Here is a 23,023-nt window from a genome sequence, read left to right as displayed (position 1 = left end):
TTCCCCTACGAGACGTACACTTACACGTTTGAAATCTCAATCTCTCTATTTTAACTTCTACATGATTGTTTGAATAAAAAAATTTCTATGATGGCGAATTAAAATATCATTTTCCAATCTATCAAGGACAGGAATTTTAAAGAAAATTTTTCAAAACATTGCAGTATAAATATATTTTCTTTAAGGTGATCAACTTAAATCTCTGTCTTACGTTGAACTCTTTTTTGAATCCTTCACACTCGTTTTTCTTGTTTTCTCGGATGTAATCAAACAGGTCGGCCACTTTGATAGGACTGCTCTGTTTCTTGGTGTTGACGTTGGCATAAATTGGTTCATTCAGGTTGGGATCTGTGTCGTCATGGGGATCAGACATAGAGGATTCTGGTTAATAAAATTAATATGTAATTAAATCACTGACATATAGGCATGCCTTTAAGTCTCTCCTTCATTCAAATAATAAAGTGTGTTACTTTCTGTCCTAGCTTATAGACCAGAAAACTACATTTAGAGAGCAATAATAATGTGAAATCACATATTTTTGAGGGATCAAATTTTCCTGGTTTGAGGAAAATGTATTTGTTCATTTGGATTTGATTTCATGGTGAAATAATTGTTTAGTAGAAATATATGTCAAAAGTTGCATTTCAATGGTGGTTATAAATTCATAGGTCTCCACATACCTTGAAATCTACGAATATTAACCCCTATGAAAATAAGTGATTTCACAGTATTACAGTTAACTGCCTACCATTAGCGATCAGCTGATCCGTTTCTTTACTCTGCGTTAGTTCCACAGGTCGCTTCTCTTCATCTTGTCCTTTTTTACCAAACGTTAGAGTCTGTAACTTTCTACGTCTGTAAAATAATGTAATAGTGCAATAAAACCATGATAGATTTATGTACATGTATGTAAAAAACGTAAATTTCAAATTTTAAATCTTTACTGCTGAACTTAAAATTTTAAAATAGTACACAATCCTTAAGAAAATAAAACTCTGTGGGGACAGCAGGACTTGTACTAGTATCCTCCAGTGAAAATCCTATTGATAAAAGTAATATTTCCTGCGTGCCTTGTAAAATTTGTCAAAAGTAATTCATCTCGCCAATGTATTTAACCCACCTGATGATGATAACGACGATTACAATGATGGCTATAATAATATAACCCCCTCCAGAGATGACACCTACCTGATGACGATGACGGTGATCACAATGACAGCTATAATAATATAACCACCTCTGGAGATGACCCCTACCTGATGATGATGAGAAAGTTTACAATGACGGCTATAATAATATAACCCCCTCTGGAGATGAAACCTACCTGATGACGATGACGGTGATCACGATGATGGCTATAATAATATAACCACCTCTAGAGATGACACCTACCTGATGACGATGATAATGACTACGATGACAGCTGTAATAATATAACCACCTCTGGAGATGACACCTACCTGATGACAATGATAATGACTACGATGACAGCTGTAATAATATAACCACCTCTAGAGATGACCCCTACCTGATGACGATGACGGTGATTACGATGATGGCTATAATGACCAGTACTGCCACCACCCCTCCAATGACACTCCCCATCGATGTGTTGTCTGATAACTCCACCGGGACCAAATCTTTAAATTCGGATAAAATGTTTAATTATCATCATATGTCCTGACTGCACAAATCAATCAACACTTAGGCAATGTCTATAAAGGTAGATTATTCTAGAGTTCATAGTGAGCAGTTTATTTATTCTTTCACCACTACAACTCACCTATACACAGGTCCCCAGTAAATCCCTCCTCACACCCCCCAGTACAAAGCCCGGTCTCCTTATCACAGGGGGTCATACCGCGACACGCCCCACACTTACTGGAACAGTTCTCTCCAAACGTAAAGTCATCACAAGCTGCCAATTAAAAAAACAGAATCAACACCTCTCTAAGGGAAAAGCTCTTCAAGAGGTTCAGGAATTGAAAGAGCAATTGTGAATATAAGAACTATTTTAATTCAAGCCTTTGAGGATTATAAAATTATAAATTATCTAAAGTAAATGAATTGAGCTTTGACTAAAAAATCCAGATGGCTTGGAATGAAATTACCTATAAGAAAGACAAAATTAAATTATTTCGTGAAAACTAAAATCTAAGAGTTACTCTGCTGTCATAACTTCAGATCAATAAAGCACAGAATCCCACACCACACCTACCACCACTGAAATGTTTGGATCCTTACCTTCCAGGCATTCGAACCCCTGCCAACCAGGCTTACATCCACCTGAGCACACCCCTGTCACAAAATGGCAGCTTCCTGTCATACATTGGCCACATGTCCTGCTACAGTTGGTCCCAAAATATCCAGCTTCACATTCTGTAAATGTCATGTTAAATATAGGATTTATCTTTCACAAAAAAAACAACATTGTAATGTGACAACAATAGGACATGAAAACATTAAATATAACAAGAAATCTGTGAGCCAATGCTCACTAGTAATACCCCCGCTCTGATGTAAATCAGGCTTGGGGTCAATTACTTTGAAATGTAATTAATTACTTTCAAATACATTGATAATTTTGTCAGTTACTTGCAATTACAATTACATTGATTTTTTAAAATGTAATTAATTACTTTCAATTACTTTGACAAATGTAATTAAATACATTTCAATTACTTGAGTTTTATTTAAAAAAAAAATTATTTAAATTTTCTATAGTGAACTTTTTTTTTCATTTTTTTGTTCTTTGGAATGAGAGGGGCTCACACCTGTACAAAATTAGACCTTTACCAAATGCCTGGGGCAGTGTGACACACTGTATAAACAATTTAAACAATTAAAATTATAAGACATTTAATTATTGTACAAACACAAGCCCATGCTACACCAGTATGGTGTATGGCAAGATCAATTTTGTTACTTTCTCAAATCCATATTTTTGAAAGAAATAGATATTTCTCACAAATCCATAATTTTCTATCTTAAAATGAATAGAATATAGGTAAATCTAAAAAGGGGTGTAGTTAGTCTAATAACTGTAAAAACATATTAACTATCTTAACAATCATTGTTATTTGCAATTGGCAATAGGTAGAATTGAAATTTTTAAAAGTGGGAATAGGTACTAAGTATAAACTTACCAGAATAAAAATTATGTATCAGTAAACAAAAATTTTATAGACTTTCATTTTGAAAAAAGTAATTGAAATGTAATTGAAAAGTAATTGAAAATACATGACATTTTTGAAATGTATTTAAATACATTCAATTACCTGTAATTGAAGGCAAGCTCAAATACAAATTACTTCCAATTACTTTGAAAAATGTAATTAATTACGTTCAATTACAATTACTTTATTCAATTACCCCATCCCTGATGTAAATAAGCACTATCATATTAATATACATAAAATTCAATTACAGGCAGCTGCACAGAAAAATATGAAGATGACATGCAGATTAATTATATCAAAATTAATCCCACCATAATAGCATGCCTCAACAAAGAGTAAAATAAAATTTCAAGCATCCGCTATGAATAACTAATGAGAAAACTGCGACAAAGATTTGTTATGTATGAAACGGACAAACACACAGACAAACAGGAAGTTAATATCGGATTTGAGCGAAAATGTATCCCACCATATGGCATGCCTCAGAGGAGATTGTGTTAAAATTTCAAGCATCTACGATGAGTAGTTTCTGAGAAAACTGCGACAAAAAAATTTGTTACGGACGGACAGACAGACGGACAGACACACAAGGGCAAAACAGTATACCCCCCTCTCCTTCGGAGCGGGGGTATAAATATAATGTTATACTAGTACTGACCTGTTTTACAGAGAATTCCTGTGTAGCCGTCCAGACATCCCCCCGCACACTGACCGGTCCGGAGGTCACATGGAGGTCGGCGACACGCCCCACAGGTCTCCAAACAATTCTCCCCATACTCTCCATCAGCACAGCCTACAAAACAAACCGTACATAAAACACAAACAATTCACACAAACCCTCCATCAGCACAGCCTACATAATAAACTGTACATAAACAACAAACCCACAAACAATTTCTCATTAGATCTGCATTTGTTCCCCTTACCTGTACCTCATATGATTCCCCACTTACCTGTTTACACAGTTTCCCCTTTCCTAAACCTCAATAAATCCCCACTTACATGTTTTACACAGTTTCCCCTTCTCTGTACCTCATTAAATCCCCCACTTACCAGTTTTACTTAGTTTCCCCTTCCTGTACCTCATTAAATCCCCCACTTACCAGTTTTACACAGTTTCCCCTTCCCTGTACCTCATTAAATCCCCCACTTACCAGTTTTACACAGTTTCCCCTTCCCTGTACCATATTAAATCCCCCACTTACCAGTTTTACACAGTTTTCCCTCCCTTGTACCTCATTAAATCCCCTACTTACCAGTTTTACACAGTTTCCCCTCCCTTGTTCCTCATTAAATCCCACCAATTACCAGTTTTACACACATTATATCCCCCTCTTACCAGTTTTACACAGTTTCCCCTTCTTTGTACCTCATTAAATCCCCCACTTACCAGTTTTACACAGTTTCCCCTTCTCTGTACCTCATTAAATCCCCCACTTACCAGTTTTACACAGTTTCCCCTTCCCTGTACCACATTAAATCCCCCACTTACCAGTTTTACACAGTTTTCCCTCCCTTGTACCTCATTAAATCCCCCACTTACCAGTTTTACACAGTTTCCCCTTCTCTGTACCTCATTAAATCCCCGACTTACCAGTTTTACACAGTTTCCCCTTCTCTGTACCTCATTAAATCCCACATTTACCAGTTTTACACAGTTTCCCCTTCTCTGTACCTCATTAAATCCCCGACTTACCAGTTTTACACAGTTTCCCCTTCTCTGTACCTCATTAAATCCCACACTTACCAGTTTTACACAGTTTCCCCTCCCTTGTACCACATTGAATCCCCCACTTACCCGTTTTACACAGTTTCCCCTTCTCTGTACCTCATTAAATCCCCGACTTACCAGTTTTACACAGTTTCCCCTTCTCTGTACCTCATTAAATCCCACATTTACCAGTTTTACAGTTTCCCCTTCTCTGTACCTCATTAAATCCCCGACTTACCAGTTTTACACAGTTTCCCCTTCTCTGTACCTCATTAAATCCCACATTTACCAGTTTTACACAGTTTCCCCTTCTCTGTACCTCATTAAATCCCCGACTTACCAGTTTTACACAGTTTCCCCTTCTCTGTACCTCATTAAATCCCACACTTACCAGTTTTACACAGTTTCCCCTCCCTTGTACCACATTGAATCCCCCACTTACCCGTTTTACACAGTTTCCCCTTCTCTGTACCTCATTAAATCCCCACTTACCAGTTTTACACAGTTTCCCCTTCTCTGTACCTCATTAAATCCCACACTTACCAGTTTTACACAGTTTCCCCTTCTCTGTACCTAATTAAATCCCCGACTTACCAGTTTTACACAGTTTCCCCTTCTCTGTACCTCATTAAATCCCCGACTTACCAGTTTTACACAGTTTCCCCTTCTCTGTACCTCATTAAATCCCCCACTTACCAGTTTTACACAGTTTCCCCTTCTCTGTACCTCATTAAATCCCACACTTACCAGTTTTACACAGTTTCCCCTTCTCTGTACCTCATTAAATCCCCCACTTACCAGTTTTACACAGTTTCCCCTTCTCTGTACCTCATTAAATCCCCCACTTACCTGTTTTACACAGTTTCCCCTTCTTTGTACCTCATTAAATCCCCAACTTACCAGTTTTACAAAGTTTCCCCTTCTCTGTACCTCATTAAATCCCCCACTTGCCAGTTTTACACAGTTTCCCCTTCTGTGTACCTCATTAAATCCCCGACTTACCAGTTTTACACAGTTTCCCCTTCTCTGTACCTCATTATATCCCCCACTTACCAGTTTTACACAGTTTCCCCTTCTTTGTACCTCATTAAATCCCCCACTTACCAGTTTTACACAGTTTCCCCTTCTCTGTACCTCATTAAATCCCCCACTTACCAGTTTTACACAGTTTCCCCTTCTCTGTACCTCATTAAATCCCCCACTTACCAGTTTTACACAGTTTCCCCCTTCTCTGTACCCCATTAAATCCCACATTTACCAGTTTTACACAGTTTCCCCTTCTCTGTACCTCATTAAATCCCACATTTACCAGTTTTACACAGTTTCCCCTTCTCTGTACCCCATTAAATCCCCGACTTACCAGTTTTACACAGTTTCCCCTTCTCTGTACCCCATTAAATCCCACATTTACCAGTTTTACACAGTTTCCCCTTCTCTGTACCTCAGTAAATCCCACATTTACCAGTTTTACACAGTTTCCCCTTCTCTGTACCTCATTAAATCCCCCACTTACCAGTTTTACACAGTTTCCCCTTCTCTGTACCTCATTAATTCCCCCACTTACCAGTTTTACACAGTTTCCCCTTCCAGCCTGCTGAACACTCTCCATCACAGTCCCCCGACTCAAAATCACACGGTCCCGATTTACAGTTTCCACACTTGGACACACAACCATCTCCATAGTTACCGGGCTCACAAGCTGTCGTGTAACAAGATGTGCATGATTGATAAAGATAGGTACTCAAAGATTACGAAGCTCACCTCGACGAATGTTATCAGTGTAAGTAATGCAAATCTCACATCATATTTTCTTAATAGTTAGTATTTATCCTGACAACAATATTCTTGCAAGTTGTGTCTAACCCCTTACATGGCATATACACATTTCTACACATGTGTAGTGTAAACAAATATTCATATCTTTGTTAATACTGCAGATATCAAGGACTTCAAGTTCATTGGGATTGATCTGTTCCCAAAAATTTAACATGGTCTCTTGTTTGGAAAATATAGGTCAGATCCAGTATCCTAAGCAAGTCTGGTAGTGTCCATCCCTAGATGCATCATCCATGCAAGTTTGGTTCAGGTAGGGCTTATAGTTACTTGGGAAAAGACCTGCTTCTAAAACTTTAACCTGGGATGCCGCACTGATGCCAACACCAACGCCGGATGTATAGCATAAACTCATCTCGACTTCGTCGAAGTGAGCTATAAATGATACACAATAGACTTGACGAACATTTTATACATGCATTTCACAAGAACACATTTGAATATCCTTCTTGAATAACAGTACATTATACTCTGACATGTATAATTGATCTTCATAGAACAAAGTTATTCATCACTGATAAGTCTGAATTTCAGAGTGTCAATAAGGGAACACATTTCACAGCTTTGTGCATTCATGAAATACCAGAAAGGACTTTATGACTGACGTGTTTCACAGGTTGTACTGAGTCTAAGTGACTTACGTGTTTGACAGGTTGTATTGAGTCTAAGTGACTTACGTGTTTGACAGGTTGTATTGAGTCTAAGTGACTTACGTGTATGACAGGTTGTATTGAGTCTAAGTGACTTACGTGTTTGACAGGTTGTATTGAGTCAGTTTGGATGTGACTTACGTGTTTGACAGGTTGTATTGAGCCATCCAGGATGACATCCCAATGGACAAGTCCCTAGACGAGTACACGAGTCCTCATTCTTACAATGACACTCGAACTCACACATCTCACCAAACCTTCCAGAATCACAACCTACAACAATACATTACATACATACCAGTAAACATCTCCCTGAAGCTCCTGAAGTAAGCTTTTAACAATTATTACAATGATATAACCTATTTCTGCAATCTGAGTGACTTATACATGATCTTCATTATATGCACTGTATGTATAAGAAGAATATCATATGGTTAAAAATTTCATATGGTAAATATACTTTGGTTAATCTCATGGAATTGCATGTAAGACAATCAAATGGTTATTGTCTAAGTAAAATGTCATATGCCTATTAAAACCCCCCATTGGAATATCACATGACTCCCTAGCCTAAACTTACCTCTTAATGGAATATTACATGACCCGAAATATTCATTTTTTTCCATGAAGTTGGTGAAGCACCATGGTCCTTTGCCTTCCAATGCCTCACTTCTTATTTTGAAGTTCAGTGGATTTCGACAAACGGCACCAGGGATTGCCTGATCGGGAAAATCTGATGATTTCAATCCATACATTTTGATAAATATGGTGTTGTTCCATGGAACACATTTCTCTCCATCACCAGTTCTGTCTGTGTTCCCCTGATATCCATGAGCCTCCGACGAGTAACGGAAAACCGATACTGGCAAAACCAAATCAGGTATTAAATGAAAAATATAATTCAATTTTCCTTATTTTTGTCTCAAATTCAAAACCTACCTATTCAGAATAAATGTTTTGACTTTCTGCTGAATTGCTTAAGATACTTAAGTTCAATTTTTTTTTTAATTACTCGCAAAATTACATAAGCAGATGAGAACAGCAACTTTCAGATTTACATTTGTTGTAACTGTTGTAAAAACAAAAAAAATAATATCTGTATTCACTTCCAATGTGTATCATATCTATGACATCTTGAAATTCTTTTTCTTATTATCATATAAAATACATCGCATGCCTATACATGCTAAGCAACTATGATTTTGAATGTTCAATATGCTAACAATTTCTTATGGAGTATTAATTTTTTAGGGGTGGGGATGGTACTTTTTTTCATGACTGTTTTTTCACTGGAATCACTATTGTCTTTTACTTACAGAGCTGACATCCAGGGCCGTAGCGGTTCTGTTTACATCCTGAGGGACAGGCCCCGGTGACTGGGTCACAGCTGCCCTCGGCACAATGACACAGAAACTTACAATGCCATCCAAATGTACCAGACTCACAAACAGGCACTGAAAAATAAAAAACAAAATTAACTTAAAAAATACAAGTTAATCTGACTTTGGAAAATTAGTTTTTAATCATGTTAATAGCTAACTTGTGAATTACAAGAGGCCCAGGGGCCTTGAATCGCTCTTCTGATAAATTGTACAACCTATCACTTGAATTTGAAGCCTCTAATCCTAAGTATCCTAAGACCCAAGTTGCATCAACTGACAAAGTTTGATGATTCTTAGCCAATTAGGACTGAAGATATTTCAATAAAGCTATAAAAAACCATGAGTAGGTCACAGTGACCTACTTTAAGATTGAATTTTTCCGAGGACTCAAGATGCATTAATAGACAAACTAAGATTGAAGATTCTAAGCCAATAAGTATTTGAGATATTCAAAAGAAGGTCACCTTAACCTACTTTTTGGTCTACATTGTTGGAAAACCCAAAATGCATCAACTGACAAAGTTTCATTATTCTAAGCCGATAAATACCTAAGATACTTAAATATAGCCATAAAATGTCTAACGTAGGTCATCGTGACCCACATTTTAGTTGACATTTTTCAGAGTCCCAAGATGCATCTGCTGACTAAGTTTGATAATTCTAAGCCAATAAATACCTGAGATATTCAAAAGTAGGTCACCGTGACCTACTTTTTGGTCGACATTCTCTGAAAACCCAAGAGGCATCAACTAACAAAGCTTGATGATTCTAAACTGATAAGTACTAGAGATACTTGAATAAAGCCATAAAATGTCAAAAGTAGGTCACCGTGACCTACTTTTTTTTTCAACATTCTCCGAAAACCCAAGATGCATCAACTGAGAAAGTTTGATGATTCTAAGCCAATAAGTACCGGAGATACTGAAATATAGCCATAAAATGTCAAAAGTAGGTCATCATGACCTACATTTTGGTTGACAATTTTCAGAGTCCCAAGATGCATCTGCTGACCAAGTTTGATAATTCTAAGCCAATAAATACCTGAGATATTCAAACGTAGGTCACTGTGACCTACTTTTTAGTCGACATTCTCTGAAAACCCAATAGGCATCAACTAACAAAGTTTGATGATTCTAAACCGATAAGTACTAAAGATACATAAATGTAGCCATAAAATGTCAAAAGTAGGTCACTGTGACCTACTTTTTGGTCGACATTCTCCGAAAACCCAAGAGGCATCAACTAACAAAGTTTGATGATTCTAAGCAAATAAGTACCGGAGATACTTAAATATAGCCATAAAATGTCAAAAGTAGGTCACCATGACCTACTTTTTGGTCGTCACTCTCCGAAAACCCAAGATGCATCAACTCACAAAGTTTGATGATTTTAAGCCAATAAATACCAAAGATACTTAAATATAGCCATAAAATGTCGTAAGTAGGTCACCGTGACCTACATTTTGGTCGACATTTTTCAAAGTCCCAAGATGCATCTGCTGACTAAGTTTGATGTTCATAGGTCTGAAGGTAATCAAAATATGCCTTTTAAACAATTTGAAAACAAATGCCTGCAAATTTCTAAAAGTAGGCACAGTGACCTATTTTCTCATAAAAATGTTTTAAGATCCCAAGATGCAGCAACTTACAAGATTTGATGATTCTAACCCTCTCAGTGTCTGAAATAATGGGATTAAATGTTTTAAAAAGGATAAGTTATAAAGTTCAAAAAGTAGGTCACAGTGACCTACTTTTAAGTTGACGTTGTTCAAGGACCCAAGATGCATCAACTGACAAAGTTTGATGATCATAGGCCTTAAAGTGTCCAAAATATGCCTTCAAATCAATTTGAAAACAAATGCCCGCAAAATTAAAAAAGTAGGTCACCGTGACCTACTTTTGAATTAACATGATGTGAAGTCCTAAGATGCATCAACTTGCAAGATTTGATGATCCTAGTCCTTATAGTAAGCAAAATATAAACATTTTTATTAATTGTAAATTTAGGTCAACTTTGAAGTGACCTTGAGACCACGCCCTTTGCCCCAGGGTCATGCCTTGAACAATTTTTTATCTTCAACATATCCTGATCCTTGTATGTAAGTTTGGTGAAAATCTGCCTGGTGGTTCTGGAGAAGAAGATTTTTTAGCAACCAGTACTTTTGGTTTTGTTTTCCTGATTATCTCCCCTTGTTTTAGGGTCCCAACCCTTATATTAGTATAAATGGTAGCCCTTGGGGCAAGGATACCCTGTGACAAATTTGACACTGATTGGCCAAGGGGTTCTTGAGTTATGGCCCATATTCTAAAAAGTTAACGCACACCGCACAAATGACCATAGCATTAGTTCTTTGAGTCTTTGGCTCAGAAGAGCTAAAAATGCTTACTGGAAAGATTATTTTAAGCTACACCTTTGTGTCATCTGAGTCAAAATTACAATATTATAAGCAACTAGATGCTGTCATGAGACAGTAATACCCGCACTAAGGTGTTTGCCTCTAAATGCACACTTCTTCATATTGGGCTTTACCAAGGAAAAAGCAGGGGCGGATCCAGCAATTTTTGAAAGGGGGGGTTCCAGGGTTATGCCCCTCTAACCCCCCCTACATATTCTCAAGCAAAGATTCACAGACTTGTATGGAAAGATCTAAGGTTGTGGTAAATACTATCTATGTTTTATGTCTTTCAAAAAAAACGCGTACCCCCATTCCGAACAAAATAAAAACAAAGCAAAAAAAAAAAAATCAAAAATTACGGAAGCCTTAAAATTGAATGGATTCGTTTCACTGTTGAAGATTATAAAGAATTTTCTTTAAGAATTTGAAAAACCTTTTTGGGGTGGGGTGCGGGTGGGCTTTAAAACAAAGAGTTACATGTTAGTTCGTTCAATTGATCAAGATATGATAAAAACGGTACATATTTAGCAAACACAGCCAAAGATCGCGGGAATCTAATATCAAATGCAACCATTCTCTCATAAAAAATATAATAGAGAAGGTGATTGGAGGAAACTAAATGTGTGAGAATCTATCTATTCAATAAATAAGACTTATAAATATATAATCTAAGAAAACTTTTTATCCTCTCTCTCTCTCTCCACTTGGCAAAAAATAAAGGGGGGGGGTTCCAACCCCCGGACCCCCCCTCTGGATCCGCCAATGAAAAGTCAATATAATTCAATAATTTACAAAATACATGTATTCATCAAATTTAGCATATTATGCTCAGGTGACCATGTAGCTGCAGATCTGGTTTTATATATTTGTCTTTGATCATAACGCTACAGATCCCCATATGCAAAAAAGGTGCAATTTACGCGCAATATTTTTTGAGCACTTTTGGGCAGAATTTCTCCACTTTCTAGCATTAGGCAATCAACTACCTTTCACTCCCTAATTTTAGACACATTCTCTGGCCAATATGTATATTTTGTCCACCTCCCAGTCATTTATAGTAATCTCTACAGGCAATAAACTCGCTTGATGTGAATTTTCAGCAATCTAACAAATAATTTTAATCAAGCGAGTTTATCTCGAGTAGAGACGACTATAAAGGGTTGGGAGATGGATAAAATACACAGATTGATTAAATAATGTGCCTAGAATTAGGGAGTGAAAGGTAGTAAATTGACCGATGCTGGAAAGTGGAGAAATTCTCCCCAGAAGTGCGCAAAAAATATTGCGCCGTAAATTGCACCTTTTTTGCATTACAGGATCTGCAGTCAAAGACTAATATATAAAACCATAACGCTACAGACCTGCAGCTAGTGACCATGTGACCCATGGGCCTCCAGTTGATAGGTATTTCATATTCTTAATTCATTACCAGTCGGAAATTAAACTACAGAATTAAATTAATGATGTAAATTAGGTTTGATAAAAGGGGGGGGGGGGGATTTTTGGCACATAATTGGAACTTTTTAAATCTATTTTCTCATATAGATTAACAACAAATAATATTATTCAAATTAGTGTAAAGCGTTTTTGATGAATTTTTCAATATGTGCAAAGTTTATTTATATTTGATTAGGCAGAAACTTCTTGAAAGCTGCCATATACACAATCAATTTAATAGTCAACCCCCACCCGTCTCCCATCAACACACACACACAAACACACCTTATTTGTCTGTTTTTGCAAATAGGCCTAGATTGCAAAGCTAAAATAAAACATCTTTTGTAAATGATAATTTTCAATTTGTTCTTGCACTATACATGTATCTGAACACCTGCATCACATTGGGCTTGCGTCACGTACCCAACTTAAGTACTAGTTTTACCATTGGCATTATCATTTTAGATTTCACTGCACGTGCAGTAGGATACTAGTGTGCATATTTGCATATATGTCGGTAGGAATTATTTCATTTTGTGTTTTAACTGGATTATATTTCATGAAGATGACAGGGCCTAAATAATAACAATCGGTAAGTACAAGTTTTGGTATAGATTTGGGTAAAATAGTCTGAAATGCAAACGGTTAGGTTAAAGTTTAAAGGATCAAAGGTCATCCGATGCTACAATAGACGAATTTCACATTCTGAAGAGTTATCCCCCGTTATCAACGTTACATTCAGTTACAAGATCCAGAATTTTTTTTTTCTTGGAGGGACGGGGGGGGGGGGGGGGGGGGTAGGGGGGGGGGTTCCAGACCAGAATTTCCTGAGAAGCAAGAAATAAAAAGAAATTATGGTTTGGTCTGTTTTCTTGGGTGGAGGGACACTTACGGCATCCAAAGTCATTTTTTATTTCCTCCAGTACATATTATAGTCCTGCAAATTCCGGGGGAAAGGGAGGGGGGGGGGGGTGTTGAGGGGGCGATCTCCCAATCCATTTCCCTGTCCCTGTAATGACAAATGATCATGTTACTCCTAAATAGTAGGAAACTTTATCCATTTGACTATACATAATATTGTGTTATTATGTTATGTAAATTTAATGGTATAAAGGTTATGAACCCCTAGAGGTCATCCCCACTCTCCTAATGAGCTGGAAATGTTCACAATATGACTGCAGTAAATTAAATAAAAGCGCATCAATGATAAGATTACTTGACATTTTATTCATGAATTTGTGTCAACATATCTTCCTAGAATTAGGAATGAGAATCATTCAGAGATGGACCACATTAAACTATTTGTATAAACATTTTTTTTTTTTGCATACATGAACAAACAGGGGTCTGGGAAGGGGTGAGGGGAAGGATCGGGTTAATATTTCTTTACGTCTTAATGGTTGAAAACTCCTAAAATGAATGTTGACCTCAAATCTAACTTGTCCTCATTATTTTTCAAATGGTGGTGTCTCCATATGAGTGAAAAATTCCTGAGAGGGATGTTTAACAACAAACAAAATGACATAAGAACACAATATTAATTTGCGTTAAGAAATATGCAGGGGATTTTTTCCATCATAAATCTTCTTCTCAAGAACAGTAAGGGCATATTCTTGTCCCCCATTTTGGGGAAAGAGAGGGGACACTAAATCTCATTTGTCTGTCAGTCTGTCCATCTTATTGACAGCTAGTATGTGCATCTGTCACAATAAATTTAACCTTGGTCATAACTTTTGAATGATAAGAGATAGTGCTTTCATATTTCACATGCACATTACCACAAAACTTTCTAAATATACTATGATTTTTTAACCCAAGTGAGACCTTGACCTTAAAGTTTTACCTACTTTCCAAAAAATAACATTTTAAATTGATCATTTTGAAAGAGAAAAGAAAGGGCATTCAAATTATACATGTTTATTACATGTGAAAAGACTTTTCTAAATATATCATGACTTTTGACTCTATGACCTTGACCTAGAAGTTTAACCTACTTTTCAAAAATATTATATTGTATATACAACTTTTGATTCAAAAGAGATAGGACTTTCATATTTGACATGTACATTACCTGCAACAAAATGTTTCAGAGCATGCTATGATTTTTCCCCTTTGACCCAATTTTCAAAAATTGATATATGATAGGGGTGCATATTTGACACACAATCTGCCATAAATTATGGTATCTCATTCACTAAAACACAGAAAGCAGAGGACCACAATTCTTTGAATTTGCTTGTATAATCTTGATAGATGGAAACATGCTCATATAATGTAGATTCAAGTTTTTTATGCCACACCATGATTAGGAATACATGTATAGTTTTTGTCATGTCCGTCCTCCACCCTTCCATCTGTCTTTCCATCGGGCTCAAAGAAACTTTCTAGATATTTTTATCAAAGTTCATATGTTGATGCATACTGAAGTAAATATCCAACTGCAGCAATATTTTTTGACTTTGACTTTTCCTTTGACCTTCACATAACTTTTCTTTAAATTAGTGTTTAGCTTTATTTCAAAGAAACCATTCAAGTTGTGTAATGAAACTTCACATGATGATACATACTGATGTAAGCTTTACGATGCTTCACACTTTTTTACCTTGACCTTTCCTGTGACCTTGACCTTACTTTTCTAAAATTAATTTCTAGACCAGTTTTGAATAAACAATTCAAGATATATTTATCAAACGTCATATGCTGATACAAACTGCTAAGAGCTATTAATACGTCAACATATTTTGACCTTGAATTTTCCTTTGACCTTGACCTCACTTTTTAAAATATCATTTTTCGACACCATTACAGTGGACCTTCAGATATCCGGACGCCAGATATCCAGATGCTTCAGTATCCGGACGATTTTTCATTGGAACGAAATTTTTAAATGCTATTTTGTCTTGTTTAACTGGTGATTCAGATATCCGGATGCTTCACATATCCGGACAAATGGACTGGGAACCAAAGCGTCCGGATAAATGAGGGTCCACTGTACTCCCCCCGGGGCAAAATCAACATTCTAAAACCTTACTGCACATCTACATGACACCACCAACCATCTCCCAAAAGATGATTAGGCTACTTTGTAAAATGTAAGAGGAGTTCAGGGAAGACGGGGCTTTTTGCATAAAAAACGTCATTTTTCGACCCCCATTTGACTCCCCGGGGCAAAATCAAAATTCTGAAACCTTACTGCACATCTACATGACACCACCAACCATCTCCCAAAAGATGATTAGGCTACTGTGTAAAATGTAAGAGGAGTTCAGGGAAGACAGGGCTTTTTGCATAAAAAACATCATTTTTCGACCCCCATTTGACCCCCCGGGGCAAAATCAAAATTCCGAAACCTTACTGCACATCTACAGGACACCACCAACCATCTCCCAAACGATGATTAGGCTACTGTGTAAAATGTAAGAGGAGTTCAGGGAAGACGGTGCTCTTTGCATAAAAAACATCATTTTTCGACCCCCATTTGACTCCCCGGGGCAAAATCAACATTCCGAAACCTTACTGCACATCTACATGACACCACCAACCATCTCCCAAAAGATGATTAGGCTACTGTGTAAAATGTAAGAGGAGTTCAGGGAAGACGGGGCTTTTTGCATAAAAAACGTCATTTTTCGACCCCCATTTGACCCCCCGGGGCAAAATCAAAATTCCGAAACCTTACTGCACATCTACATGACACCACCAACCATCTCCCAAAAGATGATTAGGCTACTGTGTAAAATGTAAGAGGAGTTCAGGGAAGACGGGGCTTTTTGCATAAAAAACATCATTTTTCGACCCCCATTTGACCCCCCAGGGCAAAATCAAAATTTCGAAACCTTACTGCACATCTACATGACACCACCAACCATCTCCCAAAAGATGATTAGGCTACTGTGTAAAATGTAAGAGGAGTTCAAGGAAGAAAAGTGTGACAGACGGACGGACGGACGGACGGACGGACGGACGGACGGACATGAGTAACAACAATATACCCGAACTTTCTTTAGAAAGTGCGGGTATAATAACTAAGATTCATAAAAAAATTCTCCTACATATAATGACCAAGTATAAGTACAGTAAAGTACTAAGCAGTAATCATCATGATCATGATTGTATCAAGTGCTGTCTATTTCATATCTTTTTGAATGCCCGCCTTGGTATGATTTAAGCAAGATAACTTTGGTTTTTTTTTTTTGGCTAATCATGCTAATTGCTATAAATTGGTGTTAAAAATATGTTTGAATGAGGTTTGGTCATTTGTAAGTGTAGCGATGGAAAAACATTTACAATATTTCAGATAGCTTTTCTCAGCTTAACATGCATAAGGTGATGGTACTTTAGAGCTTGGGGATACCTGATGGAACATTCTATCATTAAAATGATATTGTCCTACTGATAGAATAACGATAGAATTCATTTGATGTTTTGGAAATTTAGCAAGGGAAAACATAGGTAATCAGAGATTACAGAGCTCACCTCAACGAATGTTGTCTTTAAGTAAGGCAAAGTCACACAATTAACCAACAAAAAGTATACATTCCAAGAATGAAAATATTTTTAAAAGCAATTTTGATCTGATACTTTGAAATAGACCTACATAAAAAATTTAAACTATTCTTCTTCGTGAAAATGTAATGAAAATCCAGCATCTGAAGCAAATTTGAGAGTTTTCATCTCTTGATGCAGCATTTGTGCAAGTTTGTTTTATACAATGTTATATAAGCCTTATTGTTTTTGGTAATAGACCTGCAACCATAACTTTAACCTAGTCTATTATCTGAAAAATATATATGTCGAATACAGCATCCGAAGCAAGTCCATTAGTGTGCATCCTTAGACAGTCAAGGGCATCATGGAAACAAGTTATTTTTTAAATGATTTGTTTAAGTTATGAAATGTCAACATTTTGGGTTATCTTTCCCTGATTATGCTTTTCTTCAGTAACTTATTCCAGTTATTGATACTTTACTACTCATTATTGTGAAGCTACTGGCATCTGAAAGGCTTTAGTCATGCTGTGCTTGGATTATTAAGTACTGGTAGATGGTTCATGAGAGGAAAAGTAATCTATCTTTACAATCTAGCACATTGAAATTGCACAAATCATAACTTATTTCTGTTATTTCATCCTTAACCCACCTCATTTTAGAGCTCTTGCACAAAAATATACAGCTTTGCACAAAAAATGCAAGACTGAGAGATTGGTGAGCAATGTCCAAAGATTATTAGAAAATTAGTCTCAGTGTTGGCAAAATTGGCGGAAGATGTGTAATTGACCCCTGAAATGTTTATGAAATGGAATCATTTTTCCTTTTAAAAAAATCATGATATTTTATACATATCATTGTATCTTCTCAGGAGATATTAAGTCTGTTGAGTTTATTAAAAGAAGTACATATATTTACAACTTTCTCAGCCTTACATCATCTTTAATCAGCAGAAAACTCAACATATTGATGTTTTTTAGCAAAACTGATAGGCATTCTACTTTTTAAGAGTTAACTCAAATGAGTTACTTCTTTGTATAGTCATATAGCAGTGAAGTAACCTAAACAAGATATTTTAAAAAATAACTTGATTCCATGATGCCCCTGACTGTTAGATGTATCATCCATGCAAGTTTGCTCATTATAAGGCTCATAGTTTATTGGAAATGAAACATGCATCAAAACTAACATTTTCACTCATCCACAAAAAGTAGGTCAGATTCAGCATCCGAAGCAAGCCTGGAAGTATGCATCCTTAGATGTATCATCTATGCAAGACTGGTCATTAAAGAACTCATAGTTCCTTGGAAATGAAACCTGCACCAAAAACTTTTAACTATTCACTCAACCGGAAAATGTAGGTCAGATTCAGCATCCGAAGCAAGCCTGGTAGTGTGCATCCTTAGATGTATCATCCATGCAAGTTTGGTCAACATAGGGCTTATAGTTACTTGGAAATGAAACCTGCACCAAAAACTTTAACCTGTTCACTCAACCGGAAAATGTAGGTCAGATTCAGCATCCGAAGCAAGCCCGGTAGTATGCATCCTTAGATGTATCATCCATGCAAGTTTGGTCAACATAGGGCTTATAGTTACTTGGAAATGAAACCTGCACCAAAAACTTTAACCTAATCACTCAACCGGAAAATGTAGGTCAGATTCAGCATCCGAAGCAAGCCCGGTAGTATGCATCCTTAGATGTATCATCCATGCAAGTTTGGTCAACATAGGGCTTATAGTTACTTGGAAATGAAACCTGCACCAAAAACTTTAACCTGTTCACTCAACCGGAAAATGTAGGTCAGATTCAGCATCCGAAGCAAGCCCGGTAGTATGCATCCTTAGATGTATCATCCATGCAAGTTTGGTCAACATAGGGCTTATAGTTACTTGGAAATGAAACCTACACCAAAAACTTTAACCTGTTCACTCAACCGGAAAATGTAGGTCAGATTCAGCATCCAAAGCAAGCCCGGTAGTATGCATCCTTAGATGTATCATCCATGCAAGTTTGGTCAACATAGGGCTTATAGTTACTTGGAAATGAAACTTGCACCAAAAACTTTAACCTGTTCACTCAACCGGAAAATGTAGGTCAGATGCAGCATCCGAAGCAAGCCCGGTAGTATGCATCCTTAGATGTATCATCCATGCAAGTTTGGTCAACATAGGGCTTATAGTTACTTGGAAATGAAACCTGCACCAAAAACTTTAACCTAATCACTCAACTGGAAAATGTAGGTCAGATTCAGCATCCGAAGCAAGCCCGGTAGTATGCATCCTTAGATGTATCATCCATGCAAGTTTGGTCAACATAGGGCTTATAGTTACTTGGAAATGAAACCTGCACCAAAAACTTTAACCTGTTCACTCAACCGGAAAATGTAGGTCAGATTCAGCATCCGAAGCAAGCCCGGTAGTATGCATCCTTAGATGTATCATCCATGCAAGTTTGGTCAACATAGGGCTTATAGGTACTTGGAAATGAAACCTGCACCAAAAACTTTAACCTGTTCACTCAACCGGAAAATGTAGGTCAGATTCAGCATCCGAAGCAAGCCCGGTAGTATGCATCCTTAGATGTATCATCCATGCAAGTTTGGTCAACATAGGGCTTATAGTTACTTGGAAATGAAACTTGCACCAAAAACTTTAACCTGTTCACTCAACCGGAAAATGTACCCGGTAGGTCAGATTCATCATCCGAAGCAAGCCCGGTAGTATGCATCCTTAGATGTATCATCCATGCAAGTTTGGTCAACATAGGGCTAATAGTTACTTGGAAATGAAACCTACACCAAAAACTATAACCTGTTCACTCAACCGGAAAATGTAGGTCAGATTCATCATCCGAAGCAAGCCCGGTAGTATGCAGCCGTAGATGTATCATCAATGCAAGAGTGCAACATAGGGCTTATAGTTAATTGGAAATGAAACCCACACCAAAAACTGCACCAAAAATGTTAACCTGCTCCAAAAACATTAACCTGGTAATTCCTTTGCTGAAATTGCAGCATCTGAAACTTTGTCTGGTACAATAAAACACACTAAAACCATCTTCCATGCATGTCTAATCAGTATAGGACACAGAAGTAATTAAAAAGAAAACTGCTCCAAAAAACTTAACCTTAACCTGGGACGCCGACACCGACACCGACGCCGACGCCGAGGGTATCACATAACCTCCCCCCAACTTCGTTGAGGTGAGCTAAAAATGGCTGAAAACTCTAACTCATTGCATTAGCAACAGACAATCCTGAGAGTTCTAAACATGGCATGTAAATTTCAAGGGATAAACGAAAACCCTGGGGAAAATGTTAAATTTTCATCTTTATAGCGAGCTCAATAGACTAAAGTGTGAGAACAGAGGAAATTCTGAATGAAATCTGTACATAGGTCTTTCGACAAAAATTGCCCAGGGTTTGACACTAACATTTTTAGGCGTTGGTCCAGCGGGACTAGTGGTTCTTTACTTTTATCAGTCTGCGGACAATTTTATGAGTCCGTCAAAAATATAAATAAATAAAATTAACATTGCAATGTACTTTTTATACTTTTATAAAATAAACAAAGCATTTACATGAAATATTTTACACCATGATTCGTTGAAATTGCACGATCAGGAACTACGATCATTACATCATCCAAATGTCGAACATCTTTCTTTATCATATGTGATACTAAATCATGATCGCTAAAATGTTTAATTTCATACAAATGAGTCCTAAAATTACACGCCAAATTGACTCAGAATTAAATAACTTTCCGCCAAGAAGTTAGAAAGCTAATTTAAAAATACATATGGGGTTTTCCAGTGAAAGTTGTCGAGAACATCGGTAATTTTTTTTCTCCCAAAAAACTTTTTTAGTCCATTAGGACTAATTAACCACAACTTTTATTAGTCCGAATGAAAAATTATTAGTCTTAGACTTACGGACTAACGTTAATGTCGAACCCTGTTGCCTTAGGTCTATAGTTTTAACTAGACACTCTGCTGTTTCCATAAACCCTGACGAGCTCTCGTGTGATGTCACAGTCTAGATGTCTTGTGCGATTTGACATTTGAAGTGGCGGATCAACGTTTCAAGTATATTTTTGAAGTTGCAACTAATTGCGTTCGCCCCAACTGTCACACCGTAACACATATTATGTGCCCCATATTATGTATTATTTTTTGGGAGAAAAGGCATAAACCATGTGTAAACAACCTCAGAAAGATTTGTTTTTATGAATTTTGTAGTATTTTCAGCTTAACCCATTTCGAATTCTTTAAAATCATTTCGGAGCGGGTATGCTCCGATTTGCTCACTGAAAGTGTATGGGAAGTATTCTAACTGCGGTGAAGGTTTGTTCCCATACACACTTAAATTATTCGTACGAAGGAAAACCATCGGTTCACAATCTCGATCTCGGAGAACTTTCGTCTGGTGTCAGTTCCTTGGCAAACCGACCCATCCGATATTCAGATTAAATAAACTATCAAATTTGTTACTTACCAGAAGATAAGAAGGATATATGGGCAAAAATTATTAAGATATTGATATACCACTTCTTATTCATTATTATACAAAAGCCATTCTTAGTCTCAATTTACAGGAAGTACAATTGCGCCATCTATCAAATTTAGATAAGTTGTTCCAAGAAAAACTCTATTTTTTTCTCTAAAGATTGCTCATTTCTTTGAAGTACAAAAATGACTCACTTATTTAATTAGATAACAAGAGAAGTAAAATATCATAATAAGTTCAAGAGGTAAACAGAACATTAAAAGGAAGAAAGAAACGCTTTCCTTTTTTGCATGTTTAGTACATCACAACATTCATGAAGTTTGTATTTAACATTTATCATGAGATTTGTTCGCTCAAAAAAAAAAAAACTAGACACTAAGATTCTCTTAGATAATTCATTCTTAGATCCATCGATCTTTTTTATTGATAAGAATATATTCATTATAAAAATGAGATAGCATCGAGTGGTAAATACTTTCTTTAGAGAATTTCAATTTTAAAACCCCCAGACCTCACCGTAGATGGGACATACTAAAACAAGTCCCACGGGGAAAATAAGTCCCACATGAGTCCCACAGAAAAATAATGAGTCCCACCAGTAAATATGATATTTTATTAATATTTAACAACATATCTTTATAGATTATCATTGTTTAGATATATTTTGAATAAAATTTTGTCACAAAAATGTTTTAGAAGCCGGTTACAATAATTAGTTAAAAAAACAAAGAACGATAACTCCTATATCCTCATATAACTATAGTGTTTCCTAATCCCAACAATAATGATAACACTTAATATTTTAGTAGTTTTTGAAAACAAATATTAATAGATATTATAATTTTATTATTAAATTAATTATATTTTAGAAAGTCAGGAAGTTCTAAGATGTTTTCTAAAGATTGTGTATAATCTAAGAGCAATAACTCTTACATCTGCCTCAAGTATCGAAGTAACAAGCCATCCAAATTCTAATTTTAAAGATTTTATGAAACTTTCACAATGTTACTTGGTTTATGTGCCTTCTGTAGCAGTTCTAACGACTAAAAAAAACTACTACCAAAAACAGACATTTTCAATCAATTTTTTTTTTTTTATAAATTTAACAATTTTATAATATCAAAACTTGGGAAATTCAATGAATTTTTACAATGCTGGTCTTGTATTTATCAAGCATATGAGAAAGAGATTTTTAATTGATATGTGCAATTTACTAGCTCAATAATCTAAAGCCATTCTTTCTTTTGAAAATTATGACTATACAGTCCTAGGAAATTATATAGACCTACAAAGCTAAAAGTATTGTTTTAAAGATATAGAAAGTGAACTACTTTACTCATTCATAACAATTGGATGAAATTGGAAGTGATTTATATCGGACAAAAGTGATAAACTAGTATTTTAATAATATTTTAATTTATCTAGATTAAATTAAACTT

The 23,023-nt window shown here is 36.3% G+C and overlaps 1 protein-coding gene across 1 annotated transcript; it reads right to left on the bottom strand.

The window, feature by feature from the left end:
* Nucleotides 1-211: 211 nt before the first annotated feature.
* Nucleotides 212-21,705, bottom strand: LOC134243169 (multiple epidermal growth factor-like domains protein 10; the record flags this gene model as incomplete). The annotated part of the gene is made up of 11 exons (XM_062725398.1): nucleotides 21,573-21,705; nucleotides 8,690-8,827; nucleotides 7,954-8,235; nucleotides 7,515-7,646; nucleotides 6,455-6,589; nucleotides 3,838-3,972; nucleotides 2,245-2,379; nucleotides 1,784-1,918; nucleotides 1,529-1,640; nucleotides 749-855; nucleotides 212-381 (listed from the first exon to the last, which is right to left on the bottom strand). Coding segments are annotated over exons 1-11 (1,545 nt in total), but the record flags the coding sequence as incomplete, so codon positions are not given.
* Between the last annotated feature and the right edge of the window lie 1,318 nt (nucleotides 21,706-23,023).

This window comes from Saccostrea cucullata, unplaced genomic scaffold, assembly GCF_032062105.1.
Source record: "Saccostrea cucullata isolate Sc308-1 unplaced genomic scaffold, CSIRO_AGI_Scuc_v1 ctg4710, whole genome shotgun sequence".
NCBI lineage: Eukaryota > Metazoa > Mollusca > Bivalvia > Ostreida > Ostreidae > Saccostrea > Saccostrea cuccullata.
This window is presented reverse-complemented; position numbering and strand designations above follow the sequence as displayed.